General features: G+C 45.4%; 1 protein-coding gene across 6 annotated transcripts in view; it reads left to right on the plus strand.

Annotated features, from left to right (window-relative positions):
- ATXN7 (ataxin 7) overlaps positions 1-27706 on the plus strand; it is a 137407-nt gene extending 109701 nt beyond the window's left edge. For 5 of the 6 annotated variants that reach the window (XM_032324288.1, XM_032324295.1, XM_032324306.1 and 2 more), the window contains 8 exons: positions 5005-5257; positions 7289-7548; positions 8214-8296; positions 12773-13038; positions 14569-14767; positions 15129-15250; positions 19843-20815; positions 23554-27706. In XM_032324288.1, the coding sequence (XP_032180179.1) occupies positions 5005-5257; positions 7289-7548; positions 8214-8296; positions 12773-13038; positions 14569-14767; positions 15129-15250; positions 19843-20815; positions 23554-23571 (2174 nt within the window). In that variant the 3' untranslated portion in view covers positions 23572-27706. The remainder of the gene's footprint in view (positions 1-5004; positions 5258-7288; positions 7549-8213; positions 8297-12772; positions 13039-14568; positions 14768-15128; positions 15251-19842; positions 20816-23553) is intronic. The other variant, XR_004281188.1, reaches the window with a different exon arrangement.
- Positions 27707-27847: the final 141 nt, after the last annotated feature.

Consider the following 27847-nt stretch of genomic DNA (forward strand, 5'->3'; position numbering starts at 1 on the left):
CAGTATCTGCTTTGTACAAAGATGGTCAGGACTGAATGAGATAACCTCTGTAAATTACGCAGCATAGTGCCTGACACGTGGTTTCTGCCCAGTAAACAGTGGTTGCTATTGTTGACGTCGTTGAAGGTGAGACTTCTTATCAGTCGGTTGGTTGAGTTATAAAACATTAATAAAAGAGCCCTGAGCAAAAATAAGAATGTAAAGTGGTCTAGTAGCTCTTAGTTGCTTGCTCTTACATGATGATCCCTGAGAATGGGACAGATGGACTCTTTGCTCATGAACAATAATACGCCTTGATGTAATCTGGCGTGTGTGAGACTGAGGCTAGAGCACCACATGAAATGCCCCGATTTTTTATAAGTATAATCAAGTAAACTGTAGCTGTTGTAGAAAAAGAAAACAATATACAAAAATTTTCAAAAAAATAGACACTAATCCAGGGAAAACTGCTTAAAATTTGATATACCCCCTTGTAAATTTTTATTTCCACCGTGAATGGTTTGAAGTTACAGTTTGCTTTGACAGCTTTTTAAGGTTTGTGTCCTAACTTTGATGCTTGTACATATAAATTATTTTTAGTTATTTCCAAAGCACATTTATTTATGACTTAAAAAGGTCTAATTATTTGCTTTGAACTCCTATTTGGTTTGTACCTGGGTGTCAGCATGTACTTACATATATTTTTAAACCTCAGCATGAATCCCAGATTGCAAGCTTAGTATTCTTGGTTGCTTTGCATTTTGGAAGACTTAAAGAGAGCTGTCCTCTGCCTTATCCTTCCCAGTATCCTGCCATTGCGTTCAGTGGTCGCACACGTTCAAGCCACAGGGGGAGAAAAAGCCCAGTGCCTCTTCTCTTTGTCTCCTTGCGTGTGGTCTCCTTCTCTCTCCCTCCTTCCTTCCTCTTTACTTGTACCTCTTTCTCCACATCTGTCTATCTCCCCCATCGAACCCAAACCCCCGAGGCCACTGGGTCTCTGTTCTGTGTTTCCCAGTATCTGTATTTGTCTGTCTGTTGGTCTGCCTGATTATCTCTCCCTTCTGCTGGAGCCATTCACAGTGCCCTCCTCATTCAGGGACAAGAGAGTGTGCTTTGTCTGAGCTGGTGCCAGACCCTGGAGAGAGGAGTGCTTTGGAAACTCAACTTGGACTCCTCACCAAACCACACCGCAGTTATGCTTAGCATCTGGCCACCAGTTTGCCCACTTAATATAAGGTCCCTAACCCTACCCGTAACTTGCCCATTTCTCTTTTGATCTAGGAACAAACACTTTTTTTTTTCAAGTCCAGTTTAAAATCTTAAGAAAAATAAAGGCCCACAGTGAAAGGATGAGGAGAGTCCAGCTCAGCTGTAATTAAATTTGTTTTTGCCTCTTTGCTTCTTGCAGAGGGTAAGTAAGCCAGATACCGCCCTTTCCAGAGAATAAGTTACCAGACCATGATGTGAAGGAACAGCTTAATTCAGCAGCATGACAAGGATTTGAGCTGGCCCTTTTCAGCCAGAATCTGTTACACGCATACTCACGCACACATCACACAAGTTGGTTTCAAGTTTTAAGTAAATGAAAGAAATTCACATGATAGATTGCCATTCTTAGCTTCTAAATAGCCTTTATTATTGAAGTAGAAAATACAATTTTTTTGAAGTGTTGTCGATACATCAGCTGACTTCTAATGTTAGGAAACTTTGATGCTTGATTTTTCTAGTGCAAAATCCCATATCAGAGTTAATAGACTAGAAAAGAAGTGTTAGCTGAAGAAAATGGCAGCAATGGACTATGATGGGAATAGAGAAATAGAAGGAGAAGCTTGAAGTTACAGTCAGTTCTGCTGTCACACAGCATGCATTCCTAAGAAATTACTGTGCTGTGCAAAATTGTGTAATGCAATCCACATGAGGCACATTGGGAAAATGGGGTTATGGGTACAACACTCAAAACTTTACTACTGATAAAAAGGATAGGAACCCAAAAAAGAATAGGAACCTAACAAAAATGGTAGCACAGTTTTACATTGATTAAATGGTTAAGAGTAGGTAAATACAAGAAAACGACCTGACATTTGCTTCTGAAAGTAGGTTTTGGAAGGGTTGCAGCTTGCGAGCTCTTGGGAAGTAGTGGACGGCAGGTTTTCTGAAATTGAGGGAAAGTTGTAGCACCGGTTGTGGGTGGGTGTGGCTCCTCACATCCAGGGCGGCTTGGGGTGGATGGTAGATGTTTGGGAAGAGGGGTGTGTTTTGTGTACGCCCACGTGGCTCCGTTCAGCCAGGTGTAATTTTCTGCATTGACGTAGTGCTTTTTGCAGATGAAATCTTGCAAAAGCAAGTGCAATATTTCATTATGCTCAATTCATTCCTTAGTGTATCAGTGACTTTAGAATAAATTTGCTTTCTCCAAATAAGCATAACTATTGAATTAGATTGAGAATGTTATTTACCTCATTTGGTTATCAAGAGAAAATGTATCACATTTACTCTAAGACACATGCTAAGAATTCTAATCACCAGAGAATAGTAAAAAGAGAGTGCGCTTCGTTAAAGTAAAAGTTGTAGTTGGGGTTTTGCTCCCTCTTCCTAGCAGAAACATGGTATTATTCCTTTAGTGCGCTTCCACCAGAAGTGTACAAGCTTGCTGTGGATGAACTTGGAGGAATATTTTAATATTTATTTTAAGATATATCAGAAAATATATATAATAAGCTTATCAAAACCTGTTCAGTAGATACTCTTGTTTGGAGAAATAGCTCTCAGTCGAAGGTGGTTCTGTGCTTCATACTGGGTGATGTAAAAATGGATTGGAAGGTAGTTTCAGGTTGCCCCCAGCAGAGGGACACTGCTGGTGATTAGGGATAGGGGGCAGGACTTCTAGTTATCCTGATGAGAATGTTATCCTGTACAAGAATTCTCCTGTCCAAAGTACCAGTGATGCGCCCCTAAGAGAGACCGGTTAATGCTGGCTGAGGAGGAGGACAGAACAGGAGAGGTGATCATTTAAACAAAAATGTCCAGTAAAAAAGAGTATCTTATGTGGCTTTGGTAAGAATGATGAAAATAGTTTGCAGTTGATGAAAGTCTGGAAAGCACTGCAGGTAGTAACTGTGAGCTTTACTTAATAGACCCTGATACAGAGTGCCACGGCTAGGCAGCGCTCTCAGTGCTCTACAAATGTTAACTTACTCAGCCATGTCTAATGGTTCTGGAGCATTAGCCTAGTATGAGGAAGGCTCTCAACCTTGACTGCACAGTGGAATCACACAGGGGTGCTTATCAAAGTCTGGATGCCCAGACCACACCCCAAACCAGTGAAATCAGAATCTCGGGGGCTGGGAATCAGCATTTTTAAAGCCCATTATGTTACACCAGTGTGTGGCCAAGGTTGAGAACCATTGGAGTGATTGGCAGTCACTCCTCCTCACAAGAAAACCTGTACCGATAGTTGAAAATGTTAATTGAAGGTCTGCTCTGTGCTGTGCCTCAGAGGGACAGAGATGACCCAGACAGGAAGCCTCGCCATCCAAGGGGAGGTGGCAGAACTGGAAACCGATTTTTACAGTCCTGGCTGACAAGTGCTGGTGCTTGGAAGGATCCTCAGACAGTGTTTGGGGATCACAGAGGAGAGAGGAACTAAATTAGAAGACGGGGTGGGGAGGGAACCTCTCAGATGCCAAATTTAGAAAATTAATAAACTTAAGTTATTTTAATTTTCCCTCCCATACACACAACTTTCATTAGAGGGGGGGAAAAAAGCACTTAAAAATCACTATCCAGTTAGCCATCCTAACTTTGTTGTGGCCTTGGTGTGGTCTAGTTGGACAACTGGAATTTTGTCTGTAGAGTAGGTTCTTAAGTACCACGTAAAGCACTGTTGAACTAATGGCCTTCTGGGAAATAAGTCATCTCAGCTTCCCAGAGAGCTCAGGACTGTTATAAAATGACCTTTAAAAATAAACCATTTGTGTGATGCTTATAATCATTGATTCTAGTTTAAATTTTTAAAAATATTCCTTTAGCTTCCATATTGTGATAAGTGAATGTTGGATCCCATACATTTTAAGTTAAGCCACATGTCATTTTAAATTGCAAGTTTAATTGACAACACTAAGCTACCATCATTAGGTAGTTAAGTAGATAAAAGTTACTAAATAATTCACTTGTTTCAGATAGTAGCGTTCTTCAACAGCTCTCTGTTTATTTAGTATAGATTGCCTTACACAGAGAAAACCTGATTCTCCAGTGGGTAGACTTATTTTCAGCTAAACCTGTATAGTCTGTATTTAACCATGAATTACTTCCTGGTTTAAAAAACAGGCGTAGCTATTTGTGGTATTTTTGTCTTATGCCTTTGGCATCTTAGTGGTGTGAACCAGAGCTATGCCATCTGTACTCGAGTGAGATTATTAAAAAGAAAAGGGGGGGGGTGAAGTGATTCACTGGAAAATTGCAGAACAGATTCTTAAAGAATGATAAGATAACCCTAGAAACATTCTTATTTGCTGTCATATGCTGGTGGGTAGTGACAAAAAAAAAATAAGGTACAACTTGTTTTTTAACATTTTGCAATTCTAAAAATTGGAAAGATGCTCTGCTAGCAAGGAAGAAAGAGACCCATGCAGCGTCAATTAGTACAGCTCTGCAGATGAGTGAGTAACTTGCCTCTCCACCTGCAAGTTGGAGTGAAGTTTATTTTGAGCCTGAAAAACCAAATATTCTCAGGTTTAGAATGGCTATTTAATTTCCTAATGGTTATCTATGTATGATAAACCACTTTATGCTGAGATGTTTCCGAAGCAGAAGGACCAGTTCCTAGAATCCTAAATAAGTCTGTGGGGCCTAGATAAGCCATTTCTGAAAGCTGCTGAGTTAAATATATTTTCAGTTAGTGACGCATATTTGAACCTAAATGTGTTGATTTCAGGGGACTCTTCCAGGATTCCATTGGAGACTTGCCTGAAACCGTGTCTTTTTTTTTTTTTTTTTTTCCCTCCCCCTTCCTGTTTTCCTTTTCAGAAAGAAGACATAGCTCATCCAGCAAGCCTTCTTTGGCTGTTCCTCCCAGTTCAGTATTTTCCTTCTTCCCTTCTCTGTCCAAAAGCAAAGGTGGCAGTGGAAGTGGAAGCAGCCGTTCTTCCAGTGGAGGTGTTCTAAGCACATCCTCATTAAGTTCCAAGTTGCTGAAATCACCCAAAGAGAAGTTCCAGCTCAGGGGGAACACCAGGCCAATGCATCCCATTCAGCAAAGTAGAGTCCCCCATGGTAGAATGTGAGTATGGCCAAGAGAGTCCTTGAAGCCTCCCTGCAGGAGGTGGAACTGTGTCCCCAGTAGCATCCAAGCGCCTTGTGGATAATGGGAAAGAGAGGCTGCTCGGGGGCAGGGAAGGAGGGGAAGCAAATAGATGTTTCGTTTCGTTTCCCTGTCCCGCTTTGGGCTAAGGTTGATACTGACTGATTCTGTATCGTGTGCCAGCTGTGGAAACTTGGCTGTCTTTGTGCCCTGTCATTTAATTATCACAACAACCGTATGAAGCAGGTCTTGGTGATAGCCCCATTTTGCAGACAAGGAGAAGGAAACGTAATAAGGTCGAGGAGTGCTCACCAAAGAGCACTCCAGTCAGACCAGCCCCCGGTTCACACGCCCGTCCTGTCACTTCCCTAACTGCAGGACTTTGAGCACTGTTTCTCTCTCAGTGTGAGAATAGCCTGTGGTGCAGAGTTCCTGGGAGCAGTAGAATTAACATGGTAGCGCCAAGCACCTGCCGTAGTGTCTGGCCCACGGGAGACAGTGAACGAACGGACACTGATGCTTCTGCTGCTGCCATTGATAACAGTAGGAATAAAAAGATGAGGTGATTCCTAGATGCTTTTCCAGGATTTCCTGGAGCCTGCAGAGCAATAGGGAAACAATGCTTCCTCCCCCACAGTCTTGGGCTCCCATCACAGTAGCAGACTGGGAAGACTGGAAGAAGTTCCTAGTTCCAGGCAAGGCTTTGGCATGTTTGCACAGTGGGTCTGGATCCTGGCAGGCTCCTTGTGGGCATGTGAGGGAGCAACCCAAGCACTCCATAGAAACCTGTCTTGCCTCGTCATGGCAGCCCTCTGCCCTGGTGTGGGTGGCTTTTCCCTGGCCTGTCTCCCTTTTGGAGGGTATGACCCACATCTCAGTCCCCAGGTCTGATAACCTGGCTAATCTCAGGGCAGCATCTAGCACCCGCTGCTGCTCAAGGACCTTGCCAGCTGGGAGAGGCCGTGGCTTCTTGCAGCGTCTCTGCTGCTGTCGGCCTCTTCCAGGTACAGCTGTTTGGTGCTGTTTGTCCTGGTTGCTAAGCCCCCAGCCTCTGCTCATCTGTCAGAAGTACAAGTACAGCAGGCTTGGCTTTCGTTCCCGGACCTGTCTGAAAGCCAAAGAAAATGCCAGTGCTATGTGTAAGTCACTCGCCAGCTTAACAGCTGTTTGAGCACTGACTTCACTGAGCAAAGTTTATAAAACCTCATCAATCCCAATCTTTTTTATTTGGATGGAGCTGGGCTTTAGAGGGGGTCGAGGCCAACTGTTAGCATTGTACTAACATTTGCCACCCAAATGAGAGCATAAGATTCCCAGAAAACTCGGTTCTTTATTAGTGGCCCAGGTACTCGGTGCTCACCAGCTGTGTGCCACACACTTAACTTCTGAGCTCTTGTCATAGAAACTTTTTTCAGAGACTGGAGAATTATCCTGTCAGTGACACATCACTTAACTAATTAAACATTGGTCTCCTTCATTGACGGGGGCAGAGAGCCTCTTCTCGGAGATGTGGTTAGGCTCATTTGAATTCTTGTATGTCCCCACAGACATTTCTTGGACATATTCTCTAGTTCCAATTATTCTTTCCTCTGTTCACTCACTTTACTTGGTTTTGATGACTCCTTTCTTAAAAATGATAGTCCTCAAAAGATACTCTCTAAAGGTCTTGCAGATAGTCTTCAGTCCTTTTAGACCTTTTCATGTTTTGCTTCTTGGAGGAATTGAGTTGGGTGTCAGGTGTAGGTCTCCCATAGCCTCATGTGTCAGATTGTCCTGGATGACGAAAGACCAGGTAAATCCGATGGTCCAATGAGGGCTTAGAGACTGAACCATGGTGAATCTTCCTGAGTTCTCTGGGTAGTCCCACCACATTTTCCAAAGTTTCCTTTGGGGGCCTAGCTCTGTGCAGCGCATGGGGGTAGTTGGAGACTCTGCCCTCTGCCTTCCAGCTCCCCACTTCCTTGGGGCCGCAGGGCCCTCGGGCTGATGCTTCGCTTCCCTCTCTGATAGCATGACGCCCTCTGTCAAAGTGGAAAAGATTCATCCAAAGATGGATGGCACACTACTGAAATCTGCGGTGGGGCCCACCTGTCCTGCTACTGTGAGTTCCTCAGTCAAGCCTGGCCTTAACTGCTCCTCAATACCAAAGCCAACCTTGCCTTCACCTGGACAGATTCTGAATGGCAAAGGGCTTCCTGCACCACCCACTCTGGAAAAGAAGTCTGAAGATAATTCTAATAACAGGAAATTTTTAAATAAGAGATTATCAGGTAACTTCACATTTTCTTGTCTCAGTGTTTCTGTGTCTATTAATTGGGCATTCGTGAGGGAACAGATGGGCTGCTGTCTACAAGTCCTCCCTTTAAGGCTGGTCAACTTCAGCTTTAGGAGAAAGTTCCTTAAGTAAGACATCTGACCTCTTCACTCTTGCTTTTAAAAGTGCACGTGTCTGTAGGTACTGTAAAACTAGCTTTCTCGGGGGGCACCTGGGTGGCTCAGTGGGTTAAGCCGCTGCCTTCGGCTCGGGTCATGATCTCAGGGTCCTGGGATCGAGTCCCACGTCGGGCTCTCTGCTCAGCGGGGAGCCTGCTTCCCTCTCGCTCTCTGCCTGCCTCTCTACCTACTTGTGATCTCTCTCTGTCAAATAAATAAATAAAATCTATAAAAGAAAAAAAAAACTAGCTTTCTCGGGGTGTCTTTGCAAATGGAGAGTGAGATAGTGCTGATTCTGTCAAGTGATGACGGTAGACCCCCGCCCTCTGTGGGGTCTGCTGCTGCTTTGTGGGGCTCACATGTTGTAGATTTTTTCTATTGGTGATGTCATAGATTGTATTCAAGTTAAAAATGTGTCTGTTTCGAGATTTCTCCTTTTGTTTTCAAAATAAAGGAAGGAATGTTTGATGAGCCCTTGGTAATGTCTATATGCTTTTGACAGAAAGAGAGTTTGACCCTGACATCCACTGTGGGGTCATCGACCTCGACACCAAGAAGCCCTGCACCCGGTCTTTGACATGCAAGGTAGGTGACCTCCTAGATGGCACTGGGAACTCTCCAGTAAGCACAGGAGTTGGGGTCCATGGCATGGCCCCATAAGGCTCTTGCACCCAGAGGGGAGCTGATCTGTGGATTGTTCTGAATTTTGTAAATGAGCGGGTAACTGGGTTTCCATGAAGAATGCTTTCAGTTCGGAAAATGCGACATCTTCTGTGATAAGCTGCAGTCAGAAGAGGTGTTTTGCCCCCAGTGAGCTTCTGGTGTCATATCCAGGGGAATACTGTTCTTTCCTAATTAGTCTGTTATTTTCAAAGACTGTTAGTATTTCTGCAGAGAATTTTAATGTGAGAGACTACCCTTTACTGTGGTTTAAATTGTATGGACTTAAATCCAGGAATTTACTTTGCCTGTGTGTGAATATTCTTTAAAATGCTTGTGTAATGTGTGGTTCCTAAACTTTAAAATCATCTGATTTTGAGATAGACTCATTTTTCCATTTCTAAGAAAGTACTAGATAACATACGGTCTTACTAAGCGAAGAAAATGTTATGATCCTCCTTTCTGTCCTGAGTTTTCCTTTCAAATGCCGATATGCTAATAAGAAGGTGTTGTATTTGCTGTATAGTCGGAGTTGCCGTGGAGTGGTGTCAGGGGACCCCTGCATAAATGAGCAGATGTGCTTGTGTGCTTTTCTCTGGAGAATGTCTCCAGCTACCCTTCAGAGGGGTTCAGAAACTATCGCAGGTCGTTGCTTTAAAGTAATTCAAAAACACTTGTTTGGAGAAGGGGGTAAGAATTACAAAAATTAGTATTGTCTTTTAAAAAATTGAATGTGTATTATTGGTGTATTATTTTAAATTTTACCAAAGATTATGTTTGAATAAGGGACTTCAGTTCGTACTCTACCCCTTAACAGTGGAGGAATGTTAAAATCCTTCAGAAAGTGTAAATATTGTTTCTAAGTGGTTATTATTTTAGTTTAAATTTCTAATTTAATTTTAGCATGTAGATTTTATTTTACAACAGTGGTTCTGAAGCTTTTATGGAAAGGTGCTGGCCAGAGCCCCTTTAAATATCTAACTTAAAAAAAAAAATCACAAATCATTTTTCCTGGGGGGGGGATACATATATATATATATGTGTGTGTGTGTGTGTGTGTATATATATATATATTTTCTGAATTTTGCATTCTGTCTCAGGGTTCACACATATCTTCACCCCAAGCCCCAACCCTTAAATCTCTAGGCTAAAAACTCCCTTCTCAGGACAAACTGCTTTTATTTTATGTAACATTAGTTGAACACACAGCACAATGTGTTGTTGAAAGTTAGCCCCTCGAGCTCTGAAGAGCTGTGGCCTGCTCCAGCAGCTGCAGAGGAGTTTATTAGCGCAAGCCTCACCCCGGTACCCCGACCTGGTCCCGATCGGCCGACTGCTCTCAACTCTCTTGCCACCTCCCTGGCTCTCGAGACCCCAGATCTCTCAGTATTAGGGTGCCCGTGGTCGATGAAGAATGCTTGCCTTATCCCAGAGGCTTGGCCTTTAATCATCTCTGGGCATGCCAGTGGACCATAAGCTTTATCAAGTCATAATGTGCAGGATTGACCAGCCTTCTCCCTGAGTCTTTATTGATGGTGAACAGACTTCATACGGGTTCTGCATTGTCGTCTCATCTTCCTTTTTAAGTCATGTGTGCTTTTCCTGTGTTCTATGAAGGGTGGCATCCACAGAGCCCCGTGCGGGGCCTGCCTTCGTGTTAGTATGCATCTGCAGCCCTGGCCTGTCCGAGGTCATCATAGAAGTGGCAGGTCTGCCCTTTCACACATGGCCCTTCCTCTCCTCCTGCCTCTGTTTGCCACTGCTTCTCCCTCTTCCTGTCGCCATTTTGGCCTGCATCTCTTAAGCTGTGGAGGGCTGCCCATGCCTAAGGGCCTCCCCGCGCTTAAGGGCCTCCCTGCTGAATGTCTCCCATGTTGCTGCCTGGGTCTGTCCTGCCTCAGACCAAGAACGTAGTCCTTCCTCTTTGGTGTCTGGGGTCCTGCTGCTGCCCACTCTGTCGCTTGTCCACTCTGTCTGCCTGCCACCCTCTCAGGCCCCTCCTCACTTCCTTGTCTGTCTGATATCCTGTTTCATGTCCTCTCCGTCTTCCATGTACATAAAATTTGGCTCTGGTTTCCTTGCCCCTTCGGTCATTGTGGAGAATTTTTTGCATATATCTGAGCACAGGCCCCATTCTGGGACTCCGTAGATACAGGCTTTAACAGAATCAAGGCACAGCCCCTAGCCTTGAGGGGCTTACAGTCTTATGAATGAGAGGTAGGTTAGCTTCATAATCATTCATATATGTATGAACTTACCCCTGAGGAGTAACAGGAAGGAAGCCTATGTGTTATGACAGCCTTCAGTGGGGGATTGAGCAGGGAATCTCAGGCCTCCTTTGCCATAGGAATATGGGCTGAAATCCACAGGATTTAACTGGGCACAGAGGGATGGGAGAAGCCAAGGAAGCAGCATGTGTAAATATTCCATGATGGGGCAGAATAGACATGGTCGGGTCTGAGCCCATCAGGAGGCTGAAGAGCAGGAACAGGAGCAGGCACTTGGTTACCAAAGGGGTGGGGTGGGGGGGCAGGAGCCTAGTTACATACCCAGTCTTTGTCCTGTGATTCTTGGGTAGCCCTCAAGGGTTCTGATGGGGAGAGAGCTCCATAGAAATCCTGGTTATTGTTCAAATCAAGCTAGGGAAATATTGGTCATCTTATGATGACCAACCATAAGATCATAAGATCATAAGATGACCAATATTTCCCTAGCTTGACTTAAATTGGTCTTGTTGTGCTAAGCACCAGAGCCATTCAAAGAAGAAGAATGGCTTCTACATCTGTCTAGAGAGACGGGCGACTGAATGAGTGATATATATTCATTGATTCATTGATTCATTGATTCATTCAACACATAGTAGAGGGCCATAATTTTTACATGCTTTGTTTGAAGTATTTCCTGAGTGACAGGTGCAGTATTAGGTAGCTAGAACATAACAAAGTTCCTTCTCTTCATTTCAGTTACTTTCCTCTGGATATATTACATAGTAAAGGAAATTAGGTAAAACTTGAAAAAGAAGCTAAATCCACTTGTGTACCCATCTATGCCAGCTTCAGTGTGGGGCAGGCATAGTTTGCAGTAGGTCCGTAAGGAGATAGGTCATTAACTAAAGTTCAGAAGGACAGTAAAAAGCCTAATTCCCCTTCAAGCTCTTAAATTATATCAAGCCTCTAAGCTTCTGGAGCAGTAATACGTTTGTATAATGTTTAAGGCCATAAACACACACCAAGTACTTTTGTGTTACTTTTGTAACATGGAAGAATGGAGGAAGTCTGTAGATGAATTAACTTCTATTTGCAGCACGTGATTTGTAGTCACTGTCTCCTTAAACGTGTTTTGCAGACTAGGACTCCGCAAGAGGCAATAGTTTATTAGACTTTATCTTCTTCTAGGAATAGTATTAGCACCAAGTTAGCCTTCGAAAACAAACAGGAATTATCAAATGCATCTGGAGCATAGACATTTTTTATTATAAGATACGCCTCAGGCACGGGTTGTTGGTTACCCTGCCAGGATTGACCTCCTTTTTCTCAATGTGCCCATTTCCTAATTCTGAAATAGATGTTGTCTTAAGATTCAGAAATGCTGTCTGTCCCATTTTCTTGATCTACGTAGTGAGTGTCTGTCTGTAGGGATTGACTCCGCTTCATCTCTTCCAGCTCACACTTTGTCCTCTCAGCCTTGTAGTCTTTGCTTCTCTCCAGGCTTCCTCTTCCAAAGCAGTCCCCACCTCCAGGATGCTTTGAGCCACTTTCACTCTTGACATGGCATTTTCACTGGAAGAGAGAAACACTTGTCTAATTTTTACTCCCCGGCTGCTACTGAAAAAGGAGTCTCTGGTACATTGTTTTAAAGTAAGCTCTGTGCCCAGTGTTGGGCTTGAACTCACGACCCCAAGATCATGAGTCATGTGCTCTACTGACCGAGCCTGCCAGGCACCCCTCTGGGACATGTTTATGGCCTAAGTGTTTATTCCCTTTTAGTATTTAAAATCTAAATGGGCCAAGAGGGATTTTTCTGTTTGAGCTAGTAAGGGCCCCGATAAATAAACTGTTACAATGGCATGGAGCTTGAGTACCTAACACCTGTTTGTATCTACTGTTTGCCATTCACTTACATACCAGGTGGCACAGCTAACATTCCTTCTTTCTCCTGGTGGAAGCAACATCACCACATTCTCATGTATTTGGAGCCTGGGATATATGCTTCTATTCTAGCAAAAGAAAAAAGGTCACACTCCTATGATTTTTAGCTTATCAAATGGTGAGCAGCCTTTAACTGTGCTAATGGTCCAGATTGTTGTTGGTGGTTTTTAATTGGGAATGGTGTTTTGGGATATATGACGAAGAAATAATTATTGATGAGATTCCTCAGTTTCTGTATTTTTTTGGTCTGTAGACACATTCCTTAACTCAGCGGAGGGCTGTCCAGGGTAGAAGAAAACGATTTGATGTGTTATTAGCCGAGCACAAAAACAAAACCAGGGAAAAGGAATCGATTCGCCATCCGGACTCTCAGCAACCAACGCAGCCTCTCAGGGACCCGCAGCCCACCCCTCCCAGACCTTCCCAGGAGCCACACCAAAACTCTCACGGAGTGATTCCTTCTGAATCAAAGCCTTTCGTAGCTAGTAAACCTAAACCTCACACCCCCAGTCTTCCAAGGTAAGCCAAATCCTCCAGTTCTCTCCCTTTTCCAGAGAAAAGACTTGCAGACGCTCTAAAACCCCAGTATAGTCATGATATTGAGGAGTGTACATCACACTCACTCTAAGAAGATGAGAGATTTTTCTAATTGGGTTTTAATTTAAGGAAAAAAAATTGTTGAGTTCATCAGTCAGTTTCAACCAGGGCTCTTCTTGGCCAAATGCAAGCAGCAAAAAGAAGCCAGAATGATCTCCTCCACCCCTGCTCAGCTTCTGGGGTCTCTTAACCTCACTGAGCGGGCTGAGACTTGGGTCCTGATTGCAGGTTAGTGCCTGGAACATCTCACACGGCTTTGGCAGTGTTTTCCCATTCACTTGTCTCAGTTCTTGCAAAACACAGCAGTGGGAGTCCTTGCTGGGGATGGGCATTCAGCCTGAGTTTTTACAGCATCCATTTATCAGCCTGTTTTTTCATTCATTCATTTGAGACCTGGGCCTAACCACGTACTAGGCATTTGAGCTGTTTTGTAAGCGATGATCTCAAGAGTGTTTTACGAGAACTTAATGCACATTCCTTGGAGACAGTGAAGGTGTACTTGAATATATGTGTCTTTGTGCTTGTATATTTAACCAAGTTGAAGTAAAGGACTTTGTCCCCAATTTCTAGAGGGAAGGGAAAGAGAAAGGCACAGAGAATGAGGGCCTTCCTTGCCAGCCATGGGCACCAAGGGCTTCTGCTTAGGGACGTGCCAGCCTCTGGCCACTGTACCCAACCTTTCCCCCTCATGTGCCTGTTCCTTAACATGGTCGCGTGACGGGTGGAAGTGGCTGTCCACAGAGACCCATGTGTGTAGTTGAGCTGCTCCAACACGGGCTTTCTGGTCTGTGAGAAGCACGGCGGGGAAGCAGTCGGAGACGGCACCCCAGAACGTGGCCAAGCCCAGGCTGTCCGTTCCTTGGCAAGTCCTTTCTTTGGCCATCTTCTCATTGAAATTTTTCCATCTGTAAAAAAGTAAACTTAGTTCTAGAAGCACCAGGCATTCATACATGTAGGAAGCCTATAGTACCGCCCGAGCGGTAGGCTGGACACTGTCCACAGTGGGTGGTCATGCTGCCTCCTCCTTTAATCACCTCTGGTCTCTCTCAGGCTTAGAGCACGTTGCCATTTATCTCATTTATTGCCTCAGTAATCCAAGTCTAGGTGAAATTTGAAGAGGAATCAAAGAAAGACTTCTCTTAAGTTCCACTTCTATTTCCTCTTGTTTGGGGAAACTAGGAAGAGGCTCTGAGCCACTAGATCAGCTATAGAAAGGAGAACCATTTGCAAGTTACCTCTGGGTAGAACTGGCAGACAGTTCCCTGTGACATTGTGCGGTTCAGGAGAGTGGATTCTTCACTCCCCGGCCACCTGATCAGCATCTGTTGCCCCAGTGCTAGTGGGGGACCCCAGGCCTCCCTAGGTGGTCTCAGACACGTTGTTGTATCTGGGTTAAGGCGGCTGATTCCCAGATGTGTGATCTGATCAGTGCTGCACTTTCTACTCACCAAGGCCTCCAGGCTGCCCTGCTCAGCAAGGTGGGAGTGCCCCCATTGACCCTCCTCCAGTCCATGAATCTCCACACCCTCCCCTGCCTGCCACTGAGCCAGCTTCTCGGTTATCCAGTGAGGAGGGAGAAGGCGATGACAAAGAAGAGTCTGTTGACAAACTGGACTGTCATTATTCAGGTCATCATCCTCAGCCAGCATCTGTAAGTTCCACATGCACCCCCGTGTTGACCCTCCCCACGCAGCAGGGACAGGGCACTGCAAGGGGGGCGTGCCAGGGGCCTTGGCATGCCCGTTCGTGTGGGAGACGTGGTCAAGGTGTGAGAGCAGCTCAGAACAGGGTGCCCCAGAGGCGGCATGCACTCTCTCCTGGGACACCTCGTGCTTCTCCCTGTCTCTTCCATGAAACTCAGGGCTAGGCATCTTCACTCTCATGCTTCACAGCCTGTGGTACTCAGAGTAAGCTCTTTCATGGTTAGCTCCTTTCCTGAAGGCGAGAGAGCCCTCACCTCCTGGGCTGCTGGCGGAGTTAGCAAGCACGTGTGGTTGTGCTCTCTCTTGCAGTTTTGCACATTCGGGAGCCGGCAGATTGGAAGAGGCTATTACGTGTTTGACTCCAGGTGGAACCGGCTTCGCTGCGCCCTCAACCTCATGGTGGAGAAGCATCTGAATGCGCAGCTGTGGAAGTGAGTGCCTGTCCTGCCGCTCCGGGGGTGCGGAGAGGGGCCGACTTTACCTGGTGCTTCATCTTCTCCTTCTTATGGGACTGACTTAATAATGATGATGGTGATGATGATTCAATAAGCTTATCTAAAGATGTATTTATTTTAGAGTGAGCAAACAGGGAGAGGGGCAGAGGGGACGAGGGAGAGAGAATCTCAGGCAGACTCCCCGCTGTGCACGGAGCCCGATGCAGGGCTCCATCCCACAACCCTGAGACCACGACCTGAGCGAAATCAAGAGTCTGGCACTCAACTGACTGAGCCACCTGGGCACCGTAAGATAAGCTTATTTAAAATGAAAACACAGCCTCTGACTGTCCCTGAGAAGGCCCCCTCATCATTCATTCATTCATTTACTCTGAGCAGGTGGGTCTTGCTCTGGGTGCTGTGGTTCCAGGCAGAGGGACTCCCACATGTTGGGGGAAACACAAAAACCACTAAACAGAAAATCAGTAGAGGTTGTAGCTTGTCAGAAGGGAGATCCTGGAAGCACCAGAAACCACTGGCACTTACTGAGAGCTTATTGTATTCCAGACAACTTACTAGATTTAATTTTCACGGTATGCCATCTTGGGACACCTTGATTATCATTCTTTTACAGATAATGAAACCAAGAAGCAAGGTCACACAGCGAGTTGGTGGTAGGGCATCCAGGATTTGGATCCAGAGGCAGCTTGGTTCCAAACAAGGAGCTGAGATGGGAAAACAAGCCAGAGGGATTCAAGGAAAGCCTTGCTGAAGAGGCGATCCTTGAACTGAGATGGATGGATGAGAAAGAGCAGCCCATAGGATGGTGGGATAGAGTGGGCTCTAGGCAGAAAGAACCGTATGTGTCAAGGTCTTGAGTCAGAAAAGATCACGGCCTGTTTGAGAAAAAGCAAGAAAGCAAGCATGCTACAAGATGAAACTCAAGAAGCTAGCAGGGGCCAGATGACCCTGAAATTGATTCTGGGTGTAGTAGGGAGCTGCTGAGGGTTTCAGGAAGAGGAGCCATGTGCTCTGATTTACAGCATGAGATAAGATGGTCATCTTATATGCCATGATGTGTGCTCGTGTTTCCTACATGGGATTAAGTGAAAGAAGAGTTTCATGGCCAAAAGGCTCAGCTTTTTCTGAAGTGAAATAGTTTTCATTATTGCAGGACTTCTCAGAGCCTTTGTAACTCTCAAAGCAGGGAATACCATGTATAATGTAGAACATCTCCCAAGTTATTTTGACTTGGAAACCTCTTTTAGGGGAGAATCTTATGGAACTGATGTTTGGCGGACCCTATTTTGGGAAACCTTGAGTTTTGCTAAAGGAAGGGAGCTGTCCAGTTGTCCACATGTCATTCCATATTCTCCATTTGAGCATCATTTACTAGAGCTTTCTTGAGAGGACTTTGCCAGTACATCCATTTGCCTTGCTACCTTGGTTCCCTCAGAAAGTCAGAGGAGGCTGGTCAGAGGCCTCAGACAGTCCACAGTCTGAACTAGCCTCGTGGTCATTAATGGGACTTGCATTTATTCTCTTAGAAAATCAGATCCAGAGCAGTGCTGCTCTGTTTTTCTAGTTCACATTTCTTCCTGGTTTTTACTAGATAAGAGGCTCCTTTTCCCTCCTTTTCCCAAAGTTCCCCAAAGGAACTTTGTCCTTGCCTAGAAAATGAATCAGGGCACTGGTTTGTTGGGATTCTGGGGGGTCTCTCCACATCAGGAAACCCCCAAATAGGTGAAATCTCAGCTGCTTATTTCTGCAGACTTCCTGTTAGGACTTGAAGAGCTCATTGAGCTCCCCAAGGTAGGGGTTTAGTGTACTCCCAACAGTTTCAAAGGGTCCTCAGAAAGACTTACTTCCATTAGACTGATAAGTGGTTTATGGCCAGCAGTTGGGGTGAATATGGTTTCGGTTCATAATGGCTTGTGGGGGGAGGTTTTTGTTTTTGTGCCGTGACCTCTTGAAGATGCAGGATCATGAGGTTGTTGCCACTGTCTCTCTGTTTTTTCTGTCAGAGACTGACGGCCTTATCAGTCACTTGATCCCCAGCAAGGAGGACATCATGGCTTTCCATTAACGTGAACTTTGGTTTTAGAAAAGCCAGTATAACTGAGACGTTTTGCTCAGTGATGAGCTGGCACACAGGCCTGGGGCAGACAGGAGCTTGGAAGATGGTGCTGGGCATTAAGGCTGGCCAGTGCAGACGAGCTTCTCAGGCAGCTCCTGAAACTTGCCGCAAGGAATTCAGCACTTCTCAGCTCGAGAACGGTCTTCAGGTGGCATCTTTGACTTGTTCAAGGAAACTCCCAGAGTGGCTCAGACAAAAGTCCTCCCTTCCAGGAGGTCCCCTACTTTCAGTGGCAGTCTTCTCAGTCCCTTTAGTTACCTGTTATGGTTAATTTGGGGATAAGTGAAAATGGAATTTGAGTATGGCCGTGAAGTAAGTCATCTTCAGTGTATGGAGTCTGAACACTGGTGAAATTAGACTAGCACTTCCTCTGGAGCATGGCCATGACCCCAAAGGCCAGTTTTGAGCTCCTGTGATTTCTTTCAGCTGCTTGTCCACTGTTGGTTGGGGACCGCTATTCCACACATCCTAAATCCTAAGGAAGGGATAGGATTTTTCTTTGGCGGGTTGGGTGGGGGAAGGGGGAGGGTAGAGTGGGAGAGAGTGGTACTTAGTTTTCTAGATTGCTAATAAATTCACTGGGGTTAAAAAATAATAATAATAATGAATATAAAGAGGTGTACAGTTCAGAGTTTTACATTCCCACCCACCTCCCCAGACAGGAGCATTTTTATTAATTGCTTGTATATCTTTACAGAATTCACTTATACAGACATAGGTCTGTACAACTGCATAATCTCTCTTTGTCATGTTTTTATACAAAAGGTAATGAATGACTTAAAAGAGTTTGTGTGTGTGTGTGTGTGTGTGTGTGTTTGTTTTTGTTTGTTTGTTTGTTTGTTTGTTTTTCATCAGGATCCAGTGTCTTGTGCAGAGAGATCCACATCTCTCCCAGTCTGGAAGCTTTTCCTTTTCCCAGGATTTAATTCCAGCAGCCTGGTCTTCAGGCTTCATCTCCCTAAGCCACCTGGTGGCCACGAGGAGCCACTGCATGCCATGAGCGGGGGCGGTGCTGCACCCACACATTCAGAGCAGGGCTTCTCAGACGTGCCAGTGCCCTCAGATTGCCTGGGGGTCTTGCTGAGATGCAGATTCTGATGAAGTAGGTGTGGGTGGGATGCCAGAGACTCCTCATTTCTCATAAGCCTTTCAGATGGTGTCCGTATTTGCCCTCTGAGAAGCATCGGAATAGAGCCCAGCTTCTCAGTTTGTGCTTCATTTTGGAATCCCTCAGAGATTGAGAAACTTCCCATGTCTGGACCCTGCCCCACAGGGATCTGGGTGGGATCGGTCTGGATGCAGGGATCCCTGGGAGCAGAACGACACTCTTGAATGGGGTGGTTACAGCTGGTAAATATACAGTCAATAGTTGTTTTTATTAGTAGCTGTAGGTCTCACAGAGCATCTGGAAAGCACTTTGGCAGCAGTTAGGACACCTCTCACCTGGAAGATGAGGAGCTGGCGCCCCAGCTGGCCTGGACCCCCTAGAGCCTCCCCATAAAGTCAAGAGCAGTCCCGTCTTGACATGTGCTTTTCATTCAGGCCATTTTCTGTGTTGTCACCTGGGTGTTAATTCTGCTGTAGGGGTTGTTGAAATTCTGATGCTGGCATATTTTAAAATCAGAGCAAAACCAAAAGGGGACCTCTCTGGTTTGCCATTTGAATGACACTCTCATCTTCAGATAGATACCTAACCCGAACATTATTGACAGAATACTTTGTTCCAACACTGTGTTTGGGAACCCCCAGAGATGTGACTCAAGCCATAGGTAGGACCTAGCAGTTGCTATTAAATCACTGTGGCTTTCCTTTTTCCTCATTTGTTTGTGAATTCCCTCAACATTTGCATGCCTCCAGTATTCATAGCACCGTGCTGGGCACTGCGGTATAGTTATAAATATGCTGTGGACTGTTCTGTCTGTAGGGAAGTTAGCCCATGATCAGCAGTCACTTGTGGGAACGGCCTTGAATGCCCCCAAGTCTGGGGATGGGCAGTGTGAGTCCCTGGAGAACCAAGCAAGTCAAGATGGTCAGGACAGATTTTCTAAGAAAATGACAATGGTCTGAAACTGAGGGCTGAGCCGAATATGGGGTCAGAGCATTGTAGGTGGAAAATGGACAGTGCCTCATGTCTAGGCCTGTTCTGAGATGTAAGAAAGGTCAGTAGGTGGAATCTGGGAATGGGGTGGAGGGGGTGGATGGGAGGAGGCAGTGTGGGGCTAGGGACCTGCAGGGAGTGAGGCCCGCGTGCTTCACAGACCATTACTCTGAGAGCCCGAGGAAGGCATGAAGGAATTGAAGGAGAGAAGTGGCGGGAAGGACGGGCTGTGCATTTCAGATGAATCCCTCTGACAGGTGTGTGCTGCTCGGTGCCAGAGGTAAAGGGTACGTCCATCTCCAAGTTTCTGGGAATGGCTGTGGTGATTCTTATTGTCCTCTCTCTTCTTTGCAGGAAAATCCCGCCGGTGCCCAGCACCACACCCCCCATCTCCACACGTGTTCCTCATCGGACAAACTCTGTGCCGACGTCACAGTGTGGGGTCAGCTATCTGGCGGGAGCCACTGTGTCGGCCTCCCCGGTCCTGCTCTCGTCCACCTGCATCTCCCCGAACAGCAAATCGGTACCAGCTCATGGCACCACACTAAATGCGCAGCCCGCCGCCTCTGGGGCAATGGATCCCGTGTGCAGTATGCAACCCAGACAAGTGTCCTCTTCCTCCTCGTCCCCCTCCACGCCCTCAAGCCTGTCCTCGGTGCCCTCGTCCCCTATGTCCAGGAAACCTCAGAAGTTGAAATCCAGCAAGTCTTTAAGGCCCAAGGAGCCTTCTGGTAACAGCACTAACTGTCACAACGCCAGTAGCAGTACCAGCGGTGGCTCAGGAAAGAAACGCAAAAACAGTTCCCCACTGTTAGTTCACTCGTCCTCCTCCTCCTCCTCCTCTTCTTCTCATTCCATGGAATCTTTTCGGAAAAACTGTGTGGCGCACTCTGGGACTCCCTACCCCTCCACGGTAACATCTTCCCACGGCGTGGGCCTCAACTGTGTGGTAAATAAGGCGAACTCGGTGAGTGTCCGGCACGAGCAGTCAGGGAGGGGCCCCCCGGGGGGGAGCCCTGCCGAATCCATCAAGAGGATGAGTGTGATGGTGAACAGCGGTGACTCCACGCTTTCTCTTGGCCCATTCATTCACCAGTCCAGCGAGCTGCCCGTCAACTCCCACGGCAGCTACTCACACTCTCACACTCCTCTCGATAGACTGATCGGAAAGAAAAGAAAGTGCTCGCCCGGCTCCAGCAGCGTCAACAACAGCAGCAGCAAACCCACAAAGGTTGCCAAATTGCCAGCCATGAACAACGTCCACATGAAACACGCGGGCACCAGCCCAGGGGCACAAGGACTGACGAACAGTTCCCTCCTTCATCAGGTAGGAAATGGACTGTGAGCCCTGTGGGGGTGCCCATTTCCTCTCCCTCGAGCTCTTTGGCCAGCTCAGAGATCGATGTGGTAGGGTCGGTTGGTTTGCCTGTAAACACGTGTCCAGCTTCATGGTCTCTCTTCAAAGGAAGAGTTCATGGCCATGCGAAGGTAAAACAGAGTTTCTCTGCCAGGATTTCCTAAGACTCGGAAGATGCTCCCGGGTAAGGAAACCACGAAGTGCATTTTATTTTAGCAGGTAGGGCTGCAGAAGTCACCCGGCGTGACGTGACGGCAGCAGACCCAGCACCGCCCGTGGGTGCAGGCCTAGGGAGCGCATGTCTAGGGCACCGTTCAGGGAGGACGCAGGCTGTGATCTCCTGGAGACTGGTTCTCTCGCTTGCTCCTCTGAAGAAAGCTGGCCTGCAAACCCCCTAATCTAGAAAGGGATGGGTTAAATTTTTGAAAGAAAGACCTCTTAATAATCTTCTATCAAAGGACTTCATATTTTCCAGTTAACTCTCACCTTATCTTTTCTCCCGGTTTTCCAGGGAGGCAGGGAAGCGGCAGTAAGTGTGGGCAGAGCTGAAGACTAAACTCTCATTTCAGTGAAGAGATGAGAAGGCAGTGTGAATGCAGGCCCATTTGTAGGGCAGTGGCCAGCTGGGCGTCCGATTCATAACGACCCGTGGCCGCGCCTTGCGCTCTTTGCTCCCCACTCCTCCCCAGTTCCCGTCCTCCCCTCCCCCTCTTCTCCTAGAGCGGACGCCTCTAGCTTCCGCTGCTCAGGTGTCCGTCCGCATCTCATCCTGTCACTCATCAGCGTGTCTCCTCTCCTTGCCTGCACACGGGGCTGTCCACAGCACCCCCGGAGCCCTGGGGTACAGTGCAAGGTCCTTCTGTCCTGTCCTTCTGTCTTCCTCCTCTGTAGAACTTCACTCAGTGGGCAGGTTGGGACTTCTGCAGAACATTCCAGGACGTTTCCTGCAGCAGTAGCGCGCCCTCCCACTGTCTGTGTGCATGAATGCCCACTGCCAAAGGTGCGGGCAAAGAACTACCCAGGAATTGAAGGAGCAGCTGTTTAGACTCTTCTTTGAGCCCTGAGGCTATAGGGGCTGTTTGTGTGTTGCGTGGCTCTTTGAGCAAGGGGTCCCTGGACCTGTGAAAATGGGCTTTTACCTTTTGGTTTGTAGTTATTCATTAGAGTTTATCAGCATAAAAGTACGGTGCAAATACTGCAGAAAGTGGTACAGCCAGCCATCCTTGAAAAATTTCCTTCTGAGTGTAGTTTCCTGATTCTCTCTGAACCTGGGGGAGGGATGTTTCCTTGTGTTGCAATGCCCCACGTGTTCTTTGACTGCGTGCGCCTGGCTTCCCATAGACGGCACTTCCAGCCCTTGGTGCCCACAAGTCACAGAAAGGAGGGGAGGAGGCTGGCGGGCGCAGCAGAGGTGAACAGTGCTTTTGGAAAATGAGGGAATGGGAGCCCATCTGCACAAAGCAGGTGCTCACAGAAACTTGTCACCCATTTCAAAGAAACTGCAGATCTGGACTCAGCATGAGAAAGTTTGGCCATGTTTAGAAGTTATGTAGTGTGTTGTTTTGAAATCTAATACAGCGCACATATCGGCTGACCAAGTTTGGCTCCTCCCGTTTACCGCTTCTGGGGAGGGCCCTACCTCACTAGGACAAACAGTCTGAGTTTGGGTTCTTAAAATTAGTTTCATCCTAAGTGTGTATTTGGGAAAGATTTCCCCTGTGCAGTAGAAAACTTTTTATTGTGCTGCACAAATCTGGGGGTGGGGGATGGCTAGGAGGATCAGTGAACCCCCAAAAAAGTGTTAGATATCTTCAGTGTCTGTGCTCATTTATCTGCAGGAAGGATCCTATAGCTTTCTTCAGAATCGCAAAGGTATCCATGACTCCCAAATGCTGTTGAGAACGGCGCCCTTAGAAGAGTAGGGGCCTTACCTCCCTGTATCTTGTAGAGCTGATTTTAAGATTTAATTAATTTATATTTTAGGGGTAGGGTAGAGCAGAGTGAGAGACAGAATCTCAAGCAGACTCTGTGCTGAGGGTTGAGCCCAACACAGGACTTGATCCCATGACCCTGAGATCACCACCTGAGCCAAAACCAAGAGTCAGATGCTTCACCAACTGCACTACCTGGGTGCCCCTTGCTGAGGTGGTTTTAAAACAGAGAAAACTGAGCTGTTTGAAGACCCCTGAACAAGGGAATGGGTGTGGTGGGCCGTACTGGGAAGCCTGGGGGCTTGGCAGCTTCCCCCAGCCAGCCCCCAGTCTGCTTGTGGCCTCTACCGCCCAGGAGTTCAGTAGCTCCCTGTGGATCACTGGGGGCCTGAGTTTCCCCCACCCCAGGCATGGGTACTTGGGTGTGAGTTCTTAAACCAGCGTGGAGGCCTCGTTCAGTTCTCAGCTGACAACCTGGAAGACCTTCAAGGAAATGAAATCAGTAAATAAAGCCAGAAGGCAAACAATGAGAGCCTTTTCTCTAAGCTAGAAACCTGGCCTGCCTCTCTTCTAGATGGTTTTCTAAATCTTTTAGAATGATTGTGCCCAAGTGGCTAAGGCCAGACTGTTTAGCTGAGCACTCCCAGTGTCCCCCAGTCACCAGAGAGAGCCGAGCAGTGTGTGGCCTTCGGGATGCTCTGTTGGGCGGCAGGGCGGGGCCGCGCACACCTGCTTACTTACCTTTTCATTGTTTCCCTACCCCCTCTTTTTTGAAAGCCAAAGGCACGTCCCTGACAGCTGAAAATAGCGTGGGGAGGAATAATCTGGACACTTTTGACGACAAGTTACACCTCCACTCAGCACTATGGACTCCACGATGCCTTTGAGTCTGTTTTCCCAACCTCCTGTGGGCCTCGAGGGTAGAATCTGCCGGGCTGTTGTTGTAACAAGGATTCCCCTGAAGCTCTGTCTGTAGCAGTGAGTACTTGTAAAGGACACTGGATCAAGTTCAGCCACCGAGTTGCTTCTGTCAGTGTTAAAGTGGCCTGGACTGCTTGCTACCCATCTGTGAGAAGCTGTTGCTTTGTTTTTTAACTTGCAGTAAACCATGGAGCCACTCTCTGAGTAGATTGGCTGGGCGAAAGAATGTCTTGGCAAGAGCATTACTGTAGACTTTCCTCCCTTCTTCCCCCTTCCTGTCCCAGTTCTTTTTTTTACACTGTCTTCTGTACGTCACCCTCCAGCAGTTAGGTGCCCTGTCTGGGGACAACGTTCCAGAGGAGAGCAGAGCTGCGCCCTGAGCAACCCTCCAGAGAAGGGATGTGCTGTTAGGTTTTTATAGCAATGTTCCGGGCATGGAATATGGACATGAGCGCAAGGCACCGTGACAAAATAGCCTGTATTTCCCCCAGCCTTTTGCAAGTAATTTGGAGTAAGAAGCTGTCAAAGGTTTCTAACTTACAAACTGGTTTAAAGCCATCGACGCCAAGAGAGCAAGTATACCACATTTTAGAGGCTTACTTTTCATGGTACAAAAGCAATTCTATGTAATTTCTTTCCTCCTTTCTTTTCTTTTCTTTTCTTTTCTTTTCTTTTCTTTTTTTCTTAAGAAAATGTAAATGCAAATTAGTTTTGATAATGGAAAGCCAAATTTTGGTTGGGGGATGGGGTGGGTAGATAAAATCACTATGGGGGGCATGTTTTTCCAAGATTTCCAAAGAGATGGAATTTTTTATCCTTTAAGTTTTCATGTTATACAGAAAGGCAGATTGGGTTGGTTGCCCTGCCCAGTCTCCTGGTTTTAAAAACTTGCCTTTGTTAAGTGAAATGATTAGGATACAGCAGAAACTGTTCCTCACCGAGTCATTAATATATTAAATGTTTCCAGGGCATCGTGCGCATTACCCTCAGTCTCTGTGGCGACTGGCCTGGGACTCCGTGTACATTTCTGCTTTGAGCACTCCCCCTTTTGTGTGTGTCTCTTCCTCTCCGTAGGTTCATCTGGATGCCTTTGGGTAGGGAGCAGGCACCCAGGGAGGGGAGCAGGCATATGTGTACACATGTCCAGGCCAAGGTGATGGGATGCATACACTTTCCTGCAAACCCTTCTTTCTGGTGATTACTACCAGCCATCTTCCAGAGAGAGTTTGGAGTCCCTCGAGGTTATTTATTTATTTATTATTTTTTTTGAGTACCCCATCCCAAAAGAAAGAGCTTCCTGTGTTAAAACTGTCATTGCTTGAGAAGGTCTCATTGCATTGGGGAATGAGCTGGGGCATTTGAGCTGGTGATTCCATGATCACAGCTCCTGAAACAAGAACCCAGGCACTTTTCCCTAGAGGAACACGTAGAGTTACCGAACACCACAGGGTACATTTCCCCAGGCTCTGATCACTGCTCTGGGCAGGGCCTGGGCAGAGCCAGTCAGTGCATCCTTTCTTTGCCTGCAATTCTTGGGTTACAAACATCAGTTTCAGGGAATTTCAAGTCAACAACAAGTAGAATGAATGAATAAATACTTGGTTACCAGCCTAATAATGTGAATTGCTACAGAATTATTCTTATTATGTAAGACAACAAAAACTTTATGCAGATACTTTAGCTATAAATTGATGTAAAATATTGATTTTTTTTAAAGGAAGGGGAGAAGAGTATCTTGTTCACTTATTATGCAATCAGTAAATATTTTTTCAAAAATGATACTATAGGAGAGCTTAGTAAGGAGAGCGCATGGAGGGGCCAGTTTGGTATAGTTAGGAGAAATCAGTCTGGGGTTCCATCCCAGTAGAGGGAGAGAACGGAGGTGAGAGGGAATCAGAACGTACGTGGTTGATTCCTTGGTGACAAGTGCAATGGGGATATGGGTAGAAATTATTTTCAGAGCCAAGGGGACTTGATGGTTATAAATAAAGTTGCTTTTAGCGATGGAATTTATAGACAGATCATGTTGTTCCGAAAGATGTGAATAGGATCCATGATAGCAAGTTGATTCAGAATTCTGTAGATATTTAGATAAGCGAGTGTTGATCATTTGATTTCTTAGACTGAGGTTTTAATTGGATTTCATTATGTCTCCCGGTAGTACACAGATCATCGGGATTAGGAAATTAGCCATTTTGGATTCTGCCTGCCACAAACAGACCTATTCTAAACAGTGCTATTAAATTTTAGACTGTTCAGATATTTTATTTTCTCCTACAACTACTTTTTATTATAATGAACAATTAAGACCATTTAAAACACGGGAGTACAAGTATTTTTTTGAATTAAATTAACTTGCAAAAACCAAATTTGCAGTGGTTGGGTTGTTTCTAGACAGACTTTGGTATCAATTTAAAACCAAGATAATTTTTATATTCTTTCCAATAGAATTTCATGACAACTCCTGCAGTTTTCTTAACCTACAAAAGAAAAAAAGTGCTGCATTGATGAACAAAGAATTCTACAAAACCTACTTTTGTATCTTTATTTTGGAATTTCTTGTTCTATTATAAATATGGAAGTATCCCTATTTCAGAAGACATATTTTGTTAAAAATGAATTGTACATATTTAAATATGTATTTTTGCACAGGTCTTTTTTTCTGATATCCTGTTTTGGTACAATTGAGATCATCTAGTATTTATTTATTAATTAATAAAAGTAAATACCTTTTTATAATTTGAAGTGGTTCACTGCCAAGCCAATAGTTCTAGAACCTGCCTCCTTTACAGTTTAAGGGATGTCTCTGTTCTGTGAAAGTCTTTTTGTCCCTTTTAATGTCTCGGGAGCGGATTCGTGCCGATCAAGTGGGCATTGCTTCTCTAGTTGCCTGATTTCCCGATAGACTACACGTAACGAAGTGACACACTGCTTTTCTTTTGTTTGTGTTTTATGTGTGAGTGCGAGTGCGCATGTGTGCCTGTGCGTTTGTGTGTGCACACTCTGAGCACATGTGTGTTCGTGTGTGATGTGGTTTAAAACTAACGGGAAAAACTGAAAGTGCCTGAACCTAGTTTTAAGCTTCGACAGATTCTTGAAAAAGACTTGAATGTTCAGTTCAACTTTTGGAGTTTGCTTTTTCCACCTAAATATTGTTTCTGAAATCTTAGGGGAGGAGTTGAAAACCACCAATGCTGGTAATTTTTATAAGGTATTTTAAAATTAAGGCCTTTTGGTTCACAGTAATTCAACTGGTGATGGATTGCCTGGTGGCACTAAGGGTTACAAATCTTTTTTGTCAGCCAGCAACTTACACAATATGTCCGTTTTGTTATTCACTCATGAAATACAGAGTTTAAGATAGAATATTTAAAAAATTTTATATTCCAAAAATATAATACAAAGTACCTCTGAGAACATTGAAAAATGTATAATTTGAAAAAAAAAATGTAACTTATAAAGGCAGCTGTCTTCCTGCAAGAGTTCTGTTGCCAAGGAATTCTTACTATCTCTCTGTCCGGGGAGGGGGGTGGGTGGGGGCTTTGGAAAATGATTGTTGAAAGTTTCATTGTTTAGCAGAAAATAATCATTTTTACATTTTGTGCAAAACATTCTACATTTTCTGATCATTTAAATGAGCACTACATACTGTCAGTGTGAATGTAGGGCCTTGAAAAGCATTTTGCTGTTTCTTTGAGCTTGGTTATAAAAGCAATCTCCTGTGTTAAAATGTGTGAATAGTTTGATAATTTGTACACGTAATCAAGAGCATCTCAGCTGGACTTTGTGTTGGCTGCTGTATAGAACATGAACAAATGTCAAGGGATAGAAAATTACTTTGGATATTTAAAAGAGAAGAAATATATAGTCTATTTGTTTTGTAACAAGTTTCTGTAAATAAAATAATTTATACTATTTATAAGAAAAGTTGTGCTTTGCTTTATGAGAAATTAGTTTGTGGAACAAACATGTTACTAAATGGGCAATAAAATTAGGACTTCTCAATAAATAAGGTTGGCTGCATGAAATATTTTACATGTTTCTGCCTCGTGATACTAAACCCCTTTCAATCTAGTCTGACTTGTCTTCATTTTTGAATCAGACATCCTTGTGAAGCACCTTTGGTTTCCTTCCCTTCTGTATTAGCTAA

This window comes from Mustela erminea, chromosome 1, assembly GCF_009829155.1.
Source record: "Mustela erminea isolate mMusErm1 chromosome 1, mMusErm1.Pri, whole genome shotgun sequence".
NCBI classification, from domain to species: domain Eukaryota; kingdom Metazoa; phylum Chordata; class Mammalia; order Carnivora; family Mustelidae; genus Mustela; species Mustela erminea.